General features: G+C 37.1%; 2 protein-coding genes across 2 annotated transcripts; both read left to right on the forward strand.

Moving 5' to 3' along the window:
- Positions 1-3,227: 3,227 nt before the first annotated feature.
- Positions 3,228-6,081, forward strand: LOC128541220 (uncharacterized). The gene is made up of 3 exons (XM_053511547.1): positions 3,228-3,287; positions 4,966-5,091; positions 5,287-6,081. Exons 1-3 carry the CDS (start codon positions 3,228-3,230, stop codon positions 6,073-6,075), a joined length of 975 nt encoding a protein of 324 aa, XP_053367522.1. The 3' UTR covers positions 6,076-6,081.
- Positions 6,082-11,081: 5,000 nt separating this feature from the next.
- LOC128541227 (tripartite motif-containing protein 16-like) lies at positions 11,082-12,275 on the forward strand. Its single transcript, XM_053511561.1, has 3 exons — positions 11,082-11,100; positions 11,405-11,464; positions 11,734-12,275. Exons 1-3 carry the CDS (start codon positions 11,082-11,084, stop codon positions 12,273-12,275), a joined length of 621 nt encoding a protein of 206 aa, XP_053367536.1.
- The last annotated feature ends 8,185 nt before the right edge of the window (positions 12,276-20,460 follow it).

A 20,460-nucleotide genomic window follows, 5' to 3' on the forward strand; every position in this document is an offset into this window, starting at 1 on the left:
ACTGCATCAGAGATTCAGACAACTCAGAATCAGCTCGGGTAGGACTCACGGAGGCCTGATTCATAAGGGGTTAATCGGGTTGTAGTCCTCAAAAGGAACACGATCTAGACTGCCCTGGCTTTCCGAGTCATCCAAAGGGATGAAGTCATCAATGGAGAAGTCGCAGTTAGCTATAAAATAGAATAAAATGTATAAAAACATTAAATTGGGTAAATTAAGACAAATAAGTAAAATAGTGCAATGGAGGTGCTTACCCATGGCTGGTCTCTTGAGGAATGAAGAACAAACCAAAGAAAAATTAGGAAAATAAGCGCCACCCCTATATTTTTGATATAAAAGATACGAAACGCGTAAAGATAATTAAAAAACAATTATTATAATGGGAAAAAGTTTCAAGTAAAGGAAGGAGTCAGATAAGTGCAGGGAGGAGTCAGATAACGAGGTGTAATTATAATGGAAAAAATATTGATAGAAACTGGATTACATTTACATTTAGGCATTTGGCAGACGCTCTTATCCAGAGCGACTTACATTTTTATCTCATTATACATCTGAGCAGTTGAGGGTTAAGGGCCTTGCTCAAGGGCCCAACAGTGGCAACTTGGTGGTTGGGGGGTTTAACCCTGGGATCTTCCGAACCGTTCCGACCAAAGCTTCCGCACCTGCTTCTGGATCCATTCACCAAGCCCAAGAGCCAAACCTTCTGAAGGATATTTAAGGTGTCGATTAGCTAGGGTCCAATACACAGCCCATGAAATGTACTGAAATGTCATTTTGTCGCATTGTTACTTTGTCACTCTTGTTTCCACATTTGCATGGGCACTTTGTTGTCTCTTTTTTGTATGAAAACATAGTTCTCTGTTCAGTTTAAATGTCGATTTATCTTGTTTCAGCTAGCCAGCTAATTAGTTTTTTAGTTAGCTAGTTAGATCTGTTAATTAATCTTGTTAATTTATGTTGTATGTAGCACCTTGGTCCTGAAGGAACGTTGTTTCTTTCACTGTGTACTGAACTGTATATCATTGAAGTGACAATAAAAGCCTACTTGGCTAGGCTTGACTTGACTAGGATTTTGCAAGATGTCCCTACAGGATTGGCAATTTCAAAATCATCAATATATAGCTGCACCAATAATCTTAACTCTTCAGCAGACACTACCTCATTTTAATGGTAGTAAATTCCATCAGTGTGAGATCGATAACACCCAACCTCTGAATTTTCTTTAGTAATCTTGGTGAGAATTTGAGAAATTTAAAACAAAGACTAAATCATTGTTAGAACTGGAACATTTAGTGTCCAGATTGCAGCAATACTGCAATATCCTTACAAGGGCATAGTTGTGCTTAATTAATGACTTTCTGCGTTTCAATGAAGACAACTTCTTCTGAGGTTGCACTAAACAGAATATTACAATACATATGCAGTGGATGGTTCAGCCTAGGCCACCCACATAGTTTATACTATGTGCAACGAAGGTCTGTGGTATTTTAAGGTTTTTCAAGCTTGTCTGTGTGAGCTTTCATTCACAGAATGCGCTCTGCGCCTGGATCTACCTCGCCTGGTCGGACCGCGACAGTGGACCAGAGACTAAAAGCATCAAATCTCAAAATGAAATTTGAAATGAAAGCAAATCTGGTGGCATTCAGATATATCAGAATACACTGTGACCCAGAGAAACATCTATTCAACAAATTAAAAACTCTGACCGTCTTGATGGACAAACATGTAATGAGGGTGAAGTGTTTATAAAGATGATAAACTGGTTAACTGTGTTATTTTCGGCGAAGTTCATTAATGAAACATTATAAAATAAAGTAATAACTTCGACGTGAATCCTGTTCTTGGTTTGAGTCAGTAAAACTTCATTTCCGTTGTAATTAACTCAGATTGTGCAGCAGGTGTGTAAAGCTGAGCTCCTCGAGCGCTGCTGGAGGGCTGTGATTGGTTAAATGGTGAGGTCGCATCTGATTGGTTAAAGAGCACGAGCGAGCATATTTTTGTGACTTTGGCACGTTGGAGACAACAACACACACACACAAGTCCAGGGACATTCACACACGTAAGTGGATTTTCACATGTACAGTCCATGATACACTCGTACATTTTACACAGTTGTACATCTGTGAATTGTGTTTTGTATTTGTGAAAAGTATATTATAAATTTATGCATATATTGTGCATGTGAGTAGCTTTTTTTGTGGATATATATATAAATATATATATATATATATATATATATATATATTACACATGTGAATTGGGATACGCACATGTGCATCTTGTCTTTTGTGTGAATTATTTACGAGACTGATTTGCTTCCATACATATGTGGTGTGTGTGTTAGTATGTGTGTGTTATGCGTATGTAAGACATGACTTGTTAGTGTGTGTGTGTGTGTGTGTGTGTCTGCATGTGTGCATATTTGTGATATAAGTCTGAGAGTGTTAACATTTGTAGTGTTTAAGAGATGTGTTTTAACATTTGTCATGTGTGTAACATATTAGTGTGTGTGTCCATGTCTGTGTGAGTGTTAACATTTGTAATGTGTGTGCATGTATGTGTGTCAGATGCTGGAAAATAGGCCTCACACTATGATGTCACTGAACATGATGTCACTGAACATAATGTCACTGAATGTGTCACAATATAAGGCCACACAGAAAGTTATTAATCAGTTTCCGATGTAAGTTTAATGCATCTACTGTATACGTAGTGTAACAGAGTGAGTGGGTGAAGCTAAGCTCCATGTACCGTGACTGTAAGTGTAAGTATGTGCTGCAATGTGTATTAAAGTAAATGTTATTAAATTCAGTTTGAAGTGAAAATCCTAAATTCTTAAGTAAGGTACAGTAAACTTTGAAGAACTCTGGAGTGATATGTCACATTAAACACAGTACTGATAAAGTACTGACTCAATCTGTCTCTGTCTATTTACCTACAATCATTAGAATAACTCTATTCAGACAGAATATGGAGCTCAAAGTGCTTCACTACAGTTAAACAGTGACAGACAATAAGTATAGTCACAAAGCCGCAAGTCCTGTCTAATATGTCTGGTCTCATTTTGTGAAACTCTTCTGAAACCTCATCTAGAACTTCCTGTTTTGGAAAAACGCACATTAATTCAAGCTTCAGCAAAACTCCAAAAGAAGATCTGCTCTGAACAGAACAAGCTGATTGAGATCTACTGCCGTACTGATCAAACCTGCATCTGTTATTTGTGTACGATGGATAATCCCAAAGGACACGACACCGTCACAGCCGCAGCAGAAAGAGCTGAGAAACAGGTGAGAATGAGAAAGATTTCCAGGATGAGGTTCTTGATTATAGTTTCTATCTAGTAACATGTGCACAGTGTTGTGCTAGTTACTTACAAAATTTATATTACTATTACTATTTAATTAGCCAAATGTGGTTTTTGGCTAGATAATGTTTTTGATATACCTGAATACACTTATACACACATACACCGTTGCATCTCAGTAAATTAGAATATCAGCAAAAAGGTAATTTATTTCAGTAATTCAGTTTTAAAGGGCGACTCATATTATATTGATTGATTACACACAGAGTAAGATATTTCAAGTGTTTGTTTCTTTCAATTTTGATGATTGCGGCTTACACCTAATGAATACCAAAACTTCTGTACCTTAGGAAATAAAAATGGTACTTAAAATCAATTTTTAAAAAAAGAAAATATTTTGAACACAGAAATGTTGGAGCACTGAAAAGTCTGAACATGTGCAGTACTTAGTACTTGGTCAGGGCTCGCTTTGCATTAATTACTGCAGCAATGAGGCGTGGCATGAAGTTGATCAGTCTGTGGCACTGCTGAGGTTTTACTGTATGGAAGCCCAGGTTGCTCTGAAAGCATTTTTTCGTTATTCTGCGTTGTTGAGTCTGGTGTCTCACATCTTTATTTTTAAAGTTGTCCATAGATTCTCTATGGGGTTTAGGTCGGGTGAGTTTGCGGGCCAATCAAACACAGGTATACCATGGTCCTTAAACCAGGTACTGTATTAATACTTTTGGCAGTGTGCCAAGTCCTGCTGGAAAATGAAATCAGCATCTCCATAAAGTTGGTCAGCAGAGGGAAGCATGAAGTGCTCTAAAACTTCCTGGTAGGCGCTATGCTGACCTTGGACCTGATAAAACACAGTGGTCCGACACCAGCAGATGACATCGCTCCCCAAACCACCACTGACTGTGCAAAGTTTTTACTGGACCTCAAGCAACTTGGATTCTGTCCCTCTCCTCTCTTCCTCCAGATTCTGGGACCTCGATTTCCAAATGAAATTATTCCTGTTGCTTGTGCACCTTTTTCTATCAGTAGATAGAAATCACATCTTCTCCTCACTACTCAACCCACCGACTCCTCCTGCCCCTTCCTCTCTGACTGCTGACGATTTTGCCACATTCTACGATGGGAAGATTGTAGCAATCTGCCAGTCCTTCGCTCTCAACCAAACTCCTACGGCAGAACCTCAGGACCTTTCCTTCCCTCCTTTAGCAGAATTTTCCAACTTGTCATCTGACGAGATTCAACAGATCATCTCGTCATCTAACCCCACCACCTGTTCATTAGACCCAATCCCTTCCACAATGCTCCAGGCCATCTCACGAGACCTCCTTCCCTTCACCACAGCCATCATCAACCAATCCATATCATCTGGTCATGTTCCTGCCGCTTTTAAGAAGGCGAGGGTTATTCCCATCCTCAAGAAACCCTGCCTGGACCCATCAGAAGTTAACAACTATCGCCCGGTATCACTGCTCTCTTTTATTTCCAAAATTCTTGAAAGAACGGTTTATAATCAAATGTCTCTTTATCTCTCACAGAACAACCTTAATGACCCAAACCAATCTGGATTCAAAGTGGCACATTCCACAGAGACTGCCCTTCTGTCAGTCACTGAGAAGCTCCATGCTGCTAGATCTGCTAAACTTTCATCTGTCCTCATCCTCCTCGACCTGTCAGCTGCATTTGACACCGTGAACCACAAGATTCTATTATCTATTCTTACAAGCCTTGGAATTTGTGGAACAGCGTGGCAATGGTTTGCTTCTTACCTTAAAGATAGGTCATATGAGGTAACATGGAGGGGATCTACATCTGCCCCACGTAGACTCTCTACTGGTGTCCCGCAGGGCTCAGTACTTGGTCCTCTTCTGTTCTCCCTCTATACCCGGTCTCTTGGTAAGGTCATATCATCGCATGGATTCTCATACCACTGTTATGCAGATGACACCCAACTTGTCCTCTCCTTTCCTCCCTCTGACACTCAGGTTTCCACCCGGATCTCAGCATGTCTGGCAGACATCTCATTTTGGATGGCTGCTCATCAGCTGAAGCTCAATCTCAGTAAAACCGAACTGTTGTTTATCCCTTGTGACTCATCTCCAGGTCAAGACCTTGTGATATCCATGGACAACAACCAAATCACTCCCTCAACCACCGCCCGCAATCTTGGGGTAACCGTGGACAATCATCTGTCATTTTCCCCACACATCGCTAACCTTACTCGCTCTTGTCGATTTCTTCTTTACAATATCAGAAGAATTCGCCCATTTCTTTCTTCACAGGCTACTCAGGTGCTTGTTCAGTCCCTTGTTATTTCAAGACTGGACTACTGCAACTCACTCCTGGCAGGCCTGCCTCTGTCCACGATTCGTCCTCTGCAACTGATCCAGAATGCAGCAGCACGACTCGTTTTTAACCTTCCCAAGTTCTCCCACACCACCCCACTCCTCCGCTCCCTGCACTGGCTTCCTGTAGCTGCCCGCATCAAATTCAAAACACTGATGCTTGCCTACAAAGCCAAAAATGGCCCAGCACCCACTTACCTCTCTGCGCTAATTACACCACGCACTGCACCACGTTGCCTCCGATCCTCCAGCACTGCTCGCCTCATCCCACCATCTCTCAGGGATCGAGGGCGGCATTCATCCAGGCTCTTTTCTGTTCTGGCACCTAGATGGTGGAATGAACTTCCTCTAGATGTCCGTACATCAGAGACTTTGACTATCTTTAAACGACGACTCAAGACGCATCTGTTTCTCCAGTACTTGGACTAACCCCCTCCCCCCGGAAAAAAAAAAAAAAAAAAAAAAAAAAAAAACTCAGTTGTGTTGGACTAATGGTACTTAGTTATTAACCTAGTTAACCCAGTGTAAGTATGTATCCAATGTTGTAAACATTAAAGCACTTTTTGTAAGTCGCTCTGGATAAGAGCGTCTGCCAAATGCCTAAATGTAAATGTAAATGTATCACATTTTTTCCTTTCATTCATTGGTTCAGCCAGCCTACTAAACCTGACTGAGAGACCATTTAAAGGCTCAGGAAACCTTTGTAAGTGTTTTAAGTTAATTATCTGATTAGAGTGTGACACCATGAGTCTCCAATATTGAACTTTTTCACAATATTTAAATTTTCTTACACTCTTAACCCGGATTTTGTCTAAACCAAAAAATGTAAGCAGTCATTACGTATTCTTTATTGTTTTTTCAAAAAAAGTTGTCCCTGCTAAAAAGTATTAGTTGTTTGCACTATTTAGACAAATAATTGACTACACTGATCAAGTTAAGAAGACATCACTCAGTATGTTACGTTTTTGAAAAGGGGGAGGGGCTTTTTGAAGCAGGTCGCTTGAGCAGAGAGCTGCAGCTGCCTCAAGAGAAGGGTTGACGAGCCAACGGTTAATTTTTGAAAACATCGTGAATCGGTGAGTTTATAAAGAGTATTATCTGCAGATATCTTTCTGAAAAAAGGGCTAACCCAATGTGCTTTCCATGTGGTTAATGCTAGCGTGTGTATTTTTTGCTACTTTAAGTTTTGCATTAGTGATTTTTTATATAGCTGTTAACTTATTGAAAATTGGAATAATGTGTGATTTTTACTAACCCTTTTAATGAAGAGTTGAAAAAGCAGTCATAACCAATTCATACATTAGTTTGCATGTGTCAGACTATTTGTTTAACATAATTAATAGCTATTTAATGACTAATGTCTTGAATGTGTTCTGTCAGGACTCTGCTGATGATCATGTGTTCCAAGACCTTGGAATCCTCCTTGCTGAGCATGAAGGTCCTGTATCTCCATCCTCTCTGCATCTCAATCCAGCCTCATTTAAGATTGTCATCGAGGGAGAAGTTGTGATGGAAAGCATTAAAGACTTGCCAAAGGCTATCTAGTTTTAATGCATGTTCAGTCATTCAGAGGGATATGGCATATTGTTGAATACTATGTGTTCATGTTACTATAAGCAATTTGTACAGTTGTTGACTAGCAAACAAGAATTGCATGTCAAAAAATGTTACTTGTCTTTTGTATGACAAGTTCATACATGGATGAATACACTGTACTGCCTGTTTTTATAAGCAATAAAAACATTGGAATGTGGTAAGTTTATTTCTTTAACTATTATTTCTTAATTATAGGGCATTATGTAATATAACATCAATACTTAGAATTAATATTCAATAAGATTTTTTTATGTAAATTGTACACCAAAAAAAGTGTTAACTAATGGTTTTTAGTAAAGACTACTAATGCAAACCTGATTTGTCTACTGCACCCACTAACATTTTAATGTTTATAAAGCTTAACCCGTTTAGTTTTAGATTTGTAAAAACTAATCTTGATCAGTGCAACGGGTTTCCACGCAAATTTCTAGTAAAGTCAACTAATTCGGGTTAAGAGTGTAGATACTGAATTTTTGGTTTTCATTAGCTGTGAGCCCTAATCAAAAGTAAAAGAAATTAACACTTGAAATACACTTACCTAAAGGATTATTAGAAACACCTGTTCAATTTCTCATTAATGCAATTATCTAATTAACCAATCACATGGCAGTTGCTTTAATGCATTTAGGGGTGTGGTCCTGGTCAAGACAATCTCCTGAACTCCAACTGAATGTCAGAATGGGAAAGAAAGGTGATTTAGGCAATTTTGAGCGTGGCATGGTTGTTGGTGCCAGACGAGCCGGTCTGAGTATTTCACAATCTGCTCAGTTACTGGGATTTTCATGCACAACCATTTCTAGGGTTTACAAAGAATGGTGTGAAAAGGGAAAAACATCCAGTATGCGGCAGTCCTGTGGGCGAAAATGCCTTGTTGATGCTAGAGGTCAGAGGAGAATGGGCCGACTGTTGAGACATTCAAATGGTAGAGTCAGAATTTGGTGTAAACAGAATGAGAACAGGGATCCATCATGCCTTGTTACCACTGTGCAGGCTGGTGGTGGTGGTGTAATGGTGTGGGGGATGTTTTCTTGGCACACTTTAGGCCCCTTAGTGCCAATTGGGCATCGTTTAAATGCCACGTGCTACCTAAGCATTGTTTCTGACCATGTCCATCCCTTTATGACCACCATGTACCCATCCTCTGATGGCTACTTCCAGCAGGATAATGCACCATGTCACAAAGCTTGAATAAAAAAACAACAACCTTTTTTTAACGATAAGGGTGTTTTCCACTGAAATGTCAAATTATCATATCTTCTGTTCCTGTGGGCCGATTGCGATGAAATAAAGCCCATATGTTACCTAAAGCTCCATCATTGAAACCCAATTAAAATGAGTTCAGTAGTTTTTACATTATGTGTGCACAAACAAAGAGACAAACATTCCAAAAAACATATTGGTGTTCTATTACTTATTTTACGCAAATGTCTTCCACAAATATCTTAAATGTGCAGACACCCCAACTATAATTATATGAGAGAGAGAGAGACTTAATATACTGTATCACAAAAGAGCCAAAATAACAGAATAATCTATTTTTACAGACACCGCAACTATATATATAATGTATATCATTATCGTACTGTATTATCGACATTAGCATGTAAAACTGTAAAATCATCTGTTCTGTGTTAACCAGTTTAATGTAAGCTAGCAGCACAGCACGACATGTTAACCCACATAGGTGTTATACTCACCGTAACCTTTTTTTACAGCGACATGAAAAACGTTATTACATACATACATTTATAAACTGGGCATCTGACATGGATTTCATCTGGCTAATCTCAGGACAAACCATTTCATCATAGAAGTATGTAGACTGGTTTTAGATTTTTTTACTAACTTTACACAAACTATAAGAATCCACCATGTCTGTGATGTTCTATAGTGTATGTAGACAGTATTATGAATGAACTGTGGTTTACTCAGTGACTGAGTGATCCTGCACTTCCCTGTACTCAGACTTCCAGTGGTGAGACCTGAGGTAGTGTCCACCTCTCCTCCCCTCCCCGTCTCGTACACTCAGTGAGAGATCTTCTTGGGCAGTAACCTGCCTCACAAACTGGAATCAGGGCACCAACCATACGGTGGCATGAAAAATGTAACCTGCATTGAAGGAACAGTAAACTGATCACACAAATGTCACCACCATTACAATTTATTTATTATTGTTTCACGTCTGCATTGTGCTGCTTCACCAACATGCTGTTCTGTGTGGCTGCCCATGGCACCGATATCTAAATCTGACTGTCAGCTTCTTATGGTTCCACATTTTGACCGAACTAACCACAAGCTTCACCTGTCACTCACATCTGAATATGTCACATGATATAAACATTCCTCTACTAAACACTACTGTAACACTAAAGCACACACACACATGCAAAACTTTCATGGCTATGAGAAATATGAAAGTTTGTATGTAATGAATTATCTTACTATGTAAGTACTTTATAAAAAGCTGAATGTAACTGTTCTGTCCTCAGAGTGAGTTAAAGGAGAAGCAGATGAAATCCCAGCAGAGAATCCAGGAGAAGCAGAAGAAGGTGCAGGAGCTAAAACAGGCTGTGAACACTATACTGTGCTCCAAATTATTATCCAAATTGGATGTAAGTGTCAAACATTAAATGTTTAGTTTTTAAATTAAACGAATGGATGGTATTGTGTCTCAGGGCTCTTTGGATCACTGAAATGAATCTCAGACAGCTGCGATAATTAGTTTGCCAGATGAGCCCAATTAAAGGAAAAGCACTAAAGAAGGTTGTTCCACATTATTAAGCAGGCCACAGGTTTCAAGCAATATGGGAAAGAAAAAGGATCTCTCTGCTGCTGAAAAGTGTCAAATAATGCAATGCCTTTGACAAGATATGAAAACATTGGATATTTCACAAAAACTCATCGTACTGTGAAGACATTTGTGAGCACAGACAGGTTTGTGCAGATAAAGGCAGAATGAGGAAGGTTTCTATTAGACAAATTCATTGGATTAAGCCTATTCTGACATCCTGCAAAGAACTTTAAGCTGAAACTGTGAAGAAATTGTGAAGATGATATCAAAGAAGGGGTTCTATGTTAAGATGTAACATGCCCTGTTAGGATGTTTTTGTTAGAAATAGTTTTTGATTTCAGTAAACGACTTCCTAATGCTGCAAATTCAACAAAAGCCCATTTTCAGTCCTTTACAACCTATAAAATGTTTTAACTCTGTTGTGCATAATTTGGAAGAGTGCATTTTCAGTTTTTTATTTTTTTAAATAAATATTATTAGGTTTGTTCAGTTAAATTCAAATTATTCCCTAATAGTTGAAGACTAGAAAATTATACTGACTGTCATTTGCATTGACTAATTATGAAAATCAGAGAAAGTAATTTGTGTAATAATTTGGAACGCAGTGTATAAAGGTGAGCAGAGACAGAGCTGCTCCTAGAAACACACACAACATGGAGACTTTTAGAGTCACAGTAAGAGAGGGAATGATAGATGAGCTTTAAATCCTGTGTGTGTGTGTGTGTGTGTGTGTGTGTGTGTCCTAACAGCTGAGTGCACAGACAGCAGTGGAGGACAGTGAGAGGATCTTTACTGAGCTGATCAGCTCCATGGAGAAAAAGTGCTCAGAGGTGACGGAGCTGATCAGAGGTCAGGAGAAGACTGAACTGAGTCGAGCTGAACGACTCCTGGAGCAACTGGAGCAGGAGATTGCTGATCTTCAGAGGAGACTTACTGAGCTGGAGCAGCTTTCACACACACACGATCACATCCAGTTCCTCCAGGTAACACTCACTGTCTGATCTACACACACAGCTGTTCCTCACACACTCTTGTTAAAGGACAGTGAATGTCCACTGACATCACAAGTACTGTATGTTTTACATCTAATCTCCTTTTGTAGGGTTTAGCTTCTGGAAGTCAGCAAAATCAAACAAAAGTCCCTCCACATGGTAAGAGGAGCTGTTCTTGCTGGAGAAACACAATGATGGACGTCTTTACTCGCTCTGTGAAGTCTTATTTCTTAGCAATGCTCCTGCTGACCTTCCTGCAGACAGTTTGAACTAAAATACTGATTTAAAATGAATAAACTGACTGTATCACTTTAAACTGTTTCCATCTTTTACAACCTGATGATGCTTTTTGTCTTCATTTCCATTTTTCTCTCCACAGCTGCTGCAGTTCAGATCTTTTCAACACCAGAGCCACAGAGCAGAGAAGAGCTTCTGAAATGTACACACACACACACATAAAATGAATAATAATATTAATAATAAAGTACTTTATCTTCCATAAGCAGAATAGAAAAATACTGACAAATTTGGATGAATAAGTTTTTTTTTATTTCGTTAGATTAAAATCTGAATGAACATTGAGACATTTCTCCCTCAGATATCAGCGCACACAGACAGCTGTCTCACTCTTCACATGAATATACAGTATTCTGTGAATTAAACCCAACAGGTTCACATTGTTCAGTTTGTTTTTCTCTTTTATTTTAGATTTCTGTTATCTGACTCTGGATCCCAACACGGCACATCGTAACTTCATTCTGTCTGAGAAGAACAGAGCGGTGAGATACAGTGAGAGAGAGCAGCAGTACTCTGATCATCCAGAGAGATTTGACTTCTATTGGCAGGTGTTGTGTAAGGAGAGTGTGTGTGGACGCTGTTACTGGGAGGTGGAGTGGAGCGGTGAGGGTGTGTACATATCGGTCTCATATAAAGACATCAGCAGGAAAGGATGGGGTGATGAGTCTTTGTTTGGACGCAACAATCAGTCCTGGAGTCTGTGGTGTTCTTCCTTTTCTTCTTCTCTCTATTTCTATCACAACAACATTGCGACTGAACTCAGAGCTCCATCATCCTCCAGAATAGGAGTGTATGTAGATCACAGTGCAGGAACTCTGTCCTTCTACAGCGTCTCTGACACGATGAAGCTCCTTCACAGAGTCCACACCACATTCACTCAGCCTCTGTACGCTGGGTTTGAGTTGTCTGCTTTGTGTGGTTCTACATCTGTGAGATTGTGTGATCCAGAATAAAGTCTTCAGTGTTTTGTGTAAAATTCCTGCACATTGTCACATTGTTGTTCCGTCATCTGTCTCACTAACACACAATTTTAAATCTGTTAAAAATGTTTGTAATGCAGTAAATTTTTAAAGAATTTAATAATACTAATAATAAAAATTATAATTTTTAAATATCTTTATCCTGTATGCATGTAACACCTGTGTAAACACAGACTTGTATTATGAGTAATGTTTGTGTCATGAATGTAGTTAGAAAATAAAAGTAAAGAAAAATAAAAAATATGAATTCAGTAATAAATCAATATCTGTGGTTTAGTTCTCACAAAGATCAGCTGTTATAAATTCCAACATTAATGTCATTAAATATCATACAGTCAGTACAGCAGTAAAAGTCTATGATGGAGGTCACTTATGAGATAGTTATGAGTTTCGAGTAGCTGCTTGAAAGAAAATATTAAAAATAAAACTTAGAATGAAACTTTAATACGTGTTTAAGACACTTTTATAGTGATGTTAGTTAATTTCAAGTCGCTGTGAGGAGAAAAGTGATTCATATTAACTTGATAAAATTTATTTAAATTCACTAAGAGATGCAGAGACTGTAAAGTCAAAATATTAACTAAATCATTAAAAAAATTTAATGGACATGCATTTTTAATAATAAAACACTACCACAATAACATTTGATGATGTTCACACCCAGAAAGCATTTTATGTCTCTTACTTTTTACACATTTATATGAAAATGTTGGAGGGTTAAAAACATTTCCATAAAGCCAATACAGTATGTCTAATTAAATAACATTTAAAAATAGTTGGATGTTTAAGTTTAGGTAATTAAACAACATTCAAATAGAAATACAGGATGGAATCAATTAATCAACAAGATTATCACTGGGGTTGTGTTTTATATATGGCACATTAGCAGTGTATGAGCAGTGTGTTCATTTATAAATCATAGAGGACAAATACTCTCATATGGAGTTGTCTCTTTGCTCATTAATACCTCTTTTAATAAAACATAAAAAAAATAAATATATAAAGGCCTCTTCTCATAAAGAGAAGAGTTTGGTCTTCAATGATTGTTCTTTGTTAGAGAGTTTTTTAAGAGTCAAGATCCAGAATGATTTTCTGCAGCACCTCATCATTTTTTTTCATCATTTATTTTTATTTCTTTCATGAAAATGCATTATTTGTACAAGACACATACAACTCATTTAAGTTTTCCTTTACATATCCATGATCAGAAAGGAGCAGATGGAAGAATAATTTTCTTATATTTATCTGCCCCCTTTATTAACATAAACAGTAGATGGCATTAGCATTTGTTCCCTCCACCATCACCCAACATTTATTAACATAATCAATAAATGACATTAACATTATTCCCTCCACCATCACCCAAACTCCAACATGTCTAATATTTATTTAACCATCTTACAATGGTCACATACAAATTGAATCAAACTTCAGTTTAATATAATTCAAGTTGTTTCTTTTTATAACCCCTTTTAAATACCAAAATTTTTTTGCAACTTTTTAAATCTTTCCTCAGAGAATTCCATGCTTTTACTCCAGCAACAGACAAACACGTTTGTTTCAGGTTTGTTCGTACCATTTTTCGTCTCTTTTCTGTAAAATGAGCCTTGTGGAAGTCCACATTCAATATTCATACATTCTGACTTATAACCATCAAACTTAACATATTGTTGTCGTTGTTGTAAATAGCTAGTTACCCATTTCAGTACAACTCCTCTAATTCCATAAGTATATAATTTAGAAATGAGAATTTGATGATCTATAGTGTCAAATGGCTTCTTTAAATCAATAAACACTCCAATTGTGTATTTATTGCTATCTATTGCATTTGTAATGTCTTCAATAATTTTCATGATAGCCAAACTTGTAGACCTATTTGACCTAAATCCATACTGGTTTTCATGTAATAATTCATGTTTTTCAATAAAGTTATCTAACTTATTAACAAAATGTTTTTCAAACACTTTAGAAAATTGAGATAGGAGAGATACTGGTCTATAATTGTTAAAAATGTTTGTCTCCAGTTTTAAAAAACGGCATTACCTTAGCAATTTTTATACTATCTGGGAAAACTCCTTCTGTAAAAGAATAATTAATTATATAATGTTTTTATATAGTGTTTTTTTTTTATTTTCATATCAATACCATCACTATCTATTGAGGTCTTGTTTTTCAACTTATAAACTACTGATAATATTTCATTTTCAATCACCTCACCTAGATACATTGACTGCACAATCCTATTTTCCCTTTTCCAGACTCCCCCTAGCTGATCACTAGGTATTGGTATTTCGTTTGCTGAACTAGGTCCTACATTTACAAAAAAATGATTTAATTCATAGACCATTTCATCTTTATTTTCAATCACCCTATTTTCCTTTTCAAAATATTTAGGTAGTTCCGTTAGTCCAGTCTTATTTCCAATTACATTGTTCAAAAAATAATCCATGTAGCCTTTATATTATTTTTATTTTCAGACAACATTTTATTATAATAATCCTTTTTTGCTTGTTCAATATATCAGTCAACTTATTTTTATATTTCTTATAGCATTTTTTTTGCATTCTCTGTTCTTGATTTAATAAACTCCTTATAAAGTCTATTTTTCTTTTTAGAGGCATTTTTGTTATCCAAAGTTTACTATTTTGCCTTTGTTTGGTTGTACATGGAATCTCATGACAATGCTTATTATACAAAGTAAGATAACATTCAAGAAAATAATTATAAGCATTGTTTACATCATCTATATACACACCTCTGTCCACTCTTGTTTTAATAATTAATTCCTAAACTAAAATGATCAGAACTCCTTTTCCTTTTATATATTTGATGGTATACAGTTTTTTTAGGCAACTTAGTCAAATATTGCAAACATAGGCAGATGATCACTTATATCATTTATTACCAACCCGCTAGTAATGTGATTCTTTAAAACATTTGTAAAGATATTATCTATTAAAGTTGCACTAGTTGTAGTTAATCTACAAGGCTTCATTTTTAATGGATACAACCCATTTTTATATAATATCTCTAAAAAATCTGAGTTTTGAATATGTGAATCTACCTTTAAAAGGTCAATATTATAATCTCCACCAATAACCAGATTTCTTTTGTTATTTAAACTATAAATCATTTCTTCTAATTTATCTATAAAGATTTCCACTTTTGATCCTGGTTTTCTATATACACATGCAACAACAATATTTCTGTTTCGTTCTAATTCTATTTCTACAGCTACACTTTCCATTAAATCAATAGCTGTTGTCATGCATTTAACTGGTCTACATTTCAACTCATTATTGATATAGAGGGCCACTCCCCCTCCAATCCTATTGACTCTGTTAGTGACATATAAATCATAGCCCTTTAATTTCAGATCAACCTCCTTGTCTTCCTTTATCCATGTTTCAGTTAAAGCAATAAACTTAAATCTTCCGTTAATTGTCTCTAAAAATGTTTGATTTCAGAAAAGTGTTTTGATAGACTTCTACAATTGAAATGTATAAAAGAAAATGCTTGTTCTATTTGTACCTCATCAAGTTGATCCTCAGTGTAATACTGACAAGAGTCCCTAATATGATTAAATAAATTAATCTCTGGATCCACATCATTTTCAAAATCATATGTGTCTCGTTCTATATAATCAACACTTACAAAGGCTTCAGTCTTAAATGAAAAAGTCATAAATTCCTTTAGGAGATCCAATGATCAATCAAAAAGAACAAACGATGCACTCACTATTGTCATTTGTACAGATCCAGGTCCTTCATTTTTCTCACCATAATCACCTTGGTTTTTTCCGAAGGTCCATTTGTCAAAACTTAAAAAAAAAACTTTTCCATTCCTGGTCCAGATTGATTAAATTTTATTTTCTCTTTTTTAGGGTACGACTGGTCCAAGCAATTTCTGCATTTTTCTTTGTCAAGTGCTCATTTAAATACACTCCAGTACCTTTAAGTTTCTTAGCTTTCTTCAGGATTTCCACCTTGTGCTTTCTACTCGCAAACTTAATGATTTTAGGTTTAGTTTTTTTATCCTTACTTGGAAGAATGTGACATGCTGAAATTTGCTGACTGTCCAGAGGAATGTTTTTACTCTTTATGAAGCGCACCACTTGTTGCTCCAGTGTTTCAAGTTCCTCAGATAGTGCATCCTCACCTCGTTGGTCACCAGATGGGCCTATAGCCCTGGCATAACTTTGATGCCTAGTGTCTAGGCCGGTGACTACAAGGTCATCTACTCTGGAATACTGTTCCAAGTCATCCACCCTTTGTTCCAGGAACTCAATACGTTCATCCTTCTGTTGAATAATAGTTTTTAGTTGCCTGATCTCCTCCATGAGGCCTGTCAATTTTCTTTGTTGTTCCACCACTTCACCTATTTCACTTGACATAAAATTCAGGGAATTTTTAATTTCCGACATTTTAACCACTATTTTTGCATTAGTGGCCATTGTACTCCAAACAGTCTTGACTTTTGTTGGATGTCAGTGCAATTTAATGATTTTAATGGATTTCATTAGGCCTTTGAGCAGAGAGAAATGGTAGCAGCCATATTACTCAAAGCCACACTCACCACCGTGTAACGGAGCTCTTGTGGATATGCAGGATTCAAAGGGTATATTAGGCCAACAGGCATCACCATAGCCAATGCTACATTACCCACTCCAGAAAGTACCTCCACACTACCAGCACAATGACTACATCTTCTGGGTCTTCTGTCGCATCTGCAGATACATGCCTTTTGACATAAACGCCCAACATGTTCTTCTTAATGTCCGTCTCGGTGCTCCCCTCCCTCGGAGGACTTTCGGGAAGAAAAAGTAGCCTAAACACAATAAATGTCACACATGAGACGGTCTAATTTTGTACAAAATATACAAATGTGTTATGATTTTTAAAACTTCTTTTCAATTTTAATCAAAATATTTGAGAATGAGGAACGTACTGTATACAGATCAGTTTAAGAAACTAGTTACTTATTTAAATAAAATATTTGAAGCTAGACATTTAAACAGTAAATCCTTTCGTTCACCCTCTTAAAACCCAGGTTTTTTTAACCTTTTTTATTTTATTAAGAAGAAAGCAAAGAACACTACTCACCAAATACTCCTTTACCAGATGTTGTGGATCTTCATTCAGATGGATGCACGGCCCCTTGAGAATGCATTCTCGCTTAGTCTCAATGTTGTCATTCTGAGAATACAGACACAATCATACATTTTATTAATGTTGTTGATATTCATAAAATTGACATAACACTCTACAACACACATCTTTAATGTTTTATGCACTACTGCCACTAATTTTTTTAAAGTGTTAGTTACATTAAAATTCAATTTAAAAAAATGAGCAAATCAATAAAATTAAAAACATACAACCTGAGACATTGGCACCATTGCATCCTGAATCCTCCACCCTTTTTGCTAAACACTTTTAGCAGATCATCAAATAACCAATCAAGTTGATACAGGAACTTGGACTGTAAAGGTAGGGCACAACGATGCAAAAAAATTTAGCATTTATCTAAAGGTATAGGTAGAGAGGTCTTCTTTATAGCCAATTCAGACATAGACATATGCTGGACAGCTCTCATTTCATACAAAAAAGAAAACATCCAATGACTGACCTCACGCACTTGGAAAAGAGCCAGCCATCTAACTTTTGAAGTCAGCAACAAAAGAGGAATCATGGACAACCTAATGCCTTCTGTATGCAAAAGTCATGTCTGTCAACTTCCTCACAATTTCTTTTGGAATTCAGCAAAGAGTTCCACCCTCATCTTTTCCTGGCTTTCTGTTATTTCACCTTCAGGAAATATTGGGTAGTAGTTCACTTCTGCCTTTTATGTTTTTTTTCCCCTTAAGCAGGGCTATGCTTTCCTTCTGGTTTGTGCTTAAGGAGCGTTTACAGTCACTTCAGGGCACCCCAGTCCTCTCAATGTTCTCCTGTAATTGGCGAGCTTACATTTTAAATTTTTTGCCTTGAAATTAATAATTTTCTCTGCCAAAGTATTTAAAATACCTGACTTAAGTTTTGGGGTCTGGAATCAGAAATTTGCCACTGGACCTGAATTCTGATGCCCTAATCCAGTTGTAATTGCACATCGTAAGGGAACTAAAGCAAACCGAATGGTGATGTCCATAAGGTTGACCTTGCTAATGTTGAGTCAGAAGATGACAAAATGTCAGTCTGAAGCTGAAGTAGAAAAGTTCTCATTGTCAACCTCATGGGAGTCAGAAGAATGAGAAGGGGCAACAGGACTGACCTCAGGAACATGGCTCACGGAACTGGCATTTGAGGTCTAAAAAACAACCTTGACAATGTCTTTGTCACTGAGGTTAGAGACAAGGTGAATGTATATTTAGTGCAGAGTGCAAGCAGAGACTCCGGCAGGACTAACTATGACAGCATAACTAAAAAGAAAGAGCCAGAAGGAAACACAGACATGAAGGGAACTGAGATGTAAAGCAACCAATCACCTCACCATCAACAAACCTGAGTGATCAATAAAAGAGGGGAATACAGCATCTAAACATACCAGTTCACCATAATACTCTACGTCCATGAGTTCCCCAGATCTGCTCCTTTACCTAAGGCTAATCTGTTTAAAAAATGCTTGGCTAAATAAATAGGGTTCAAGCCTAGACTTAACCACTGAGACTGTGTCTGAGTCCCGAACATTAATTGGAAAACTATTCCATAACTTTGGGTCTTTGTAAGAAAAAGCTCTGCACCCTGCTGTAGTTTTAATAATACGTGGTACAGACAAGCAGCCTGCATCCTTTGATCGAAGTAGGCGTGGCGGATTGTAAGACACTATCAGTTCACTCAGACACTGCGATGCGAGACCATTTACTGCTTTATACGTCAAGAGTAGTATTCGAAAAAAAAATATATAAAATCGATGCACAGAAAGCCAATGCAATGTGGATAAGATGTGTTAATTTCTTCTGGTTCGAGTGAGGACTCTCTGCTGCAGTCTGGACTAATTGAAGCTTGTTTAAGCACCTTGTTGAACAACCAGATAGTAAGGCGTTACAATAATCCAACCTAGATGTGATAAAAGCATGAACCAGTTTTTCTGCATCATTTGGTGACAATATATTTCTTATCTTATATTTCTTAAGTGAAAGAATGCTATCCTGGTAATATAATCTACATGTGCTTCAAATGAAAGGCTGGAATCTATAACACACTGAGGTCTTTTACTGTTGCACTTGAAACAGAAAGGCCATTTAAAATCACAGTGTGATCAGAAATCTTACTTCTTGCTGCTTGTGGTCCTATGACTAGAACTTCTGTCTTATTAGGATTAAGCAGAAGGAAAGTAATTAACATCCAATCTCTTATGTCTTGCACACATTGCTCAACTTTAGTAAACTGTTTTTTCTCATCTGGTTTTGCTGAAACGTATACTTGTGTGTCATCAGCATAACAATGAAAACTAATACCATGTTTATGAATTATCTTGCCCAGAGGGGCATGTAAAGAGGGAAAAAAAGCAGTGGGCCTAAAACAGAACCCTGTGGAACACCAAACTCAACTTGAGAACATGAGGAATGGTCACCATCTAAATCTACAAACTGATAACGATTAGTCAAATAGGATCTGAGCCATAAGAGGGCCGTTCCCTTAATTCCTACCACATTTTCTAATCTGTAAAGGGGAATACTACAATCGATAGTGTCAAAAGCTGCACTAAGGTCGAGTAACACAAGTATAGTGACGCAACCCTGATCAGAGTTCACTAGGTCATTTACTACTTTAATGAGTGCTGTCTCTGTGCTGTGATGAGGCCTAAATCCTGACTGATACAGTCTGTTTATGCTATTTCTATGTAGATATGAACATAGCTGCTTTGATACTATCTTTTCCAGAATTTTTTGAGATAAAGGGGAGGTTTGATATCAGCCTGCTATTGGAAAGCTGACAGGGGTCAGGGTCAGGTTTCTTGATTAGTGGTTTAATAACTGCTAATTTAAGGGATTTAGGAACATACCCACTGCTGAGTGAACAGTTAATTACTTTTAACAGGGGTTCTGTTATTGCTGGAACTATCTGCTTGAGAAAATGTGTCGGTATCGGATCTAATTCACAGGTTGACGATTTTGTAGAGGAGATAAGTGAAATTAGTTCTCTCGCTTTAAGGGTAGTAA

Source organism: Clarias gariepinus, chromosome 2 (genome assembly GCF_024256425.1).
Source record: "Clarias gariepinus isolate MV-2021 ecotype Netherlands chromosome 2, CGAR_prim_01v2, whole genome shotgun sequence".
NCBI classification, from domain to species: domain Eukaryota; kingdom Metazoa; phylum Chordata; class Actinopteri; order Siluriformes; family Clariidae; genus Clarias; species Clarias gariepinus.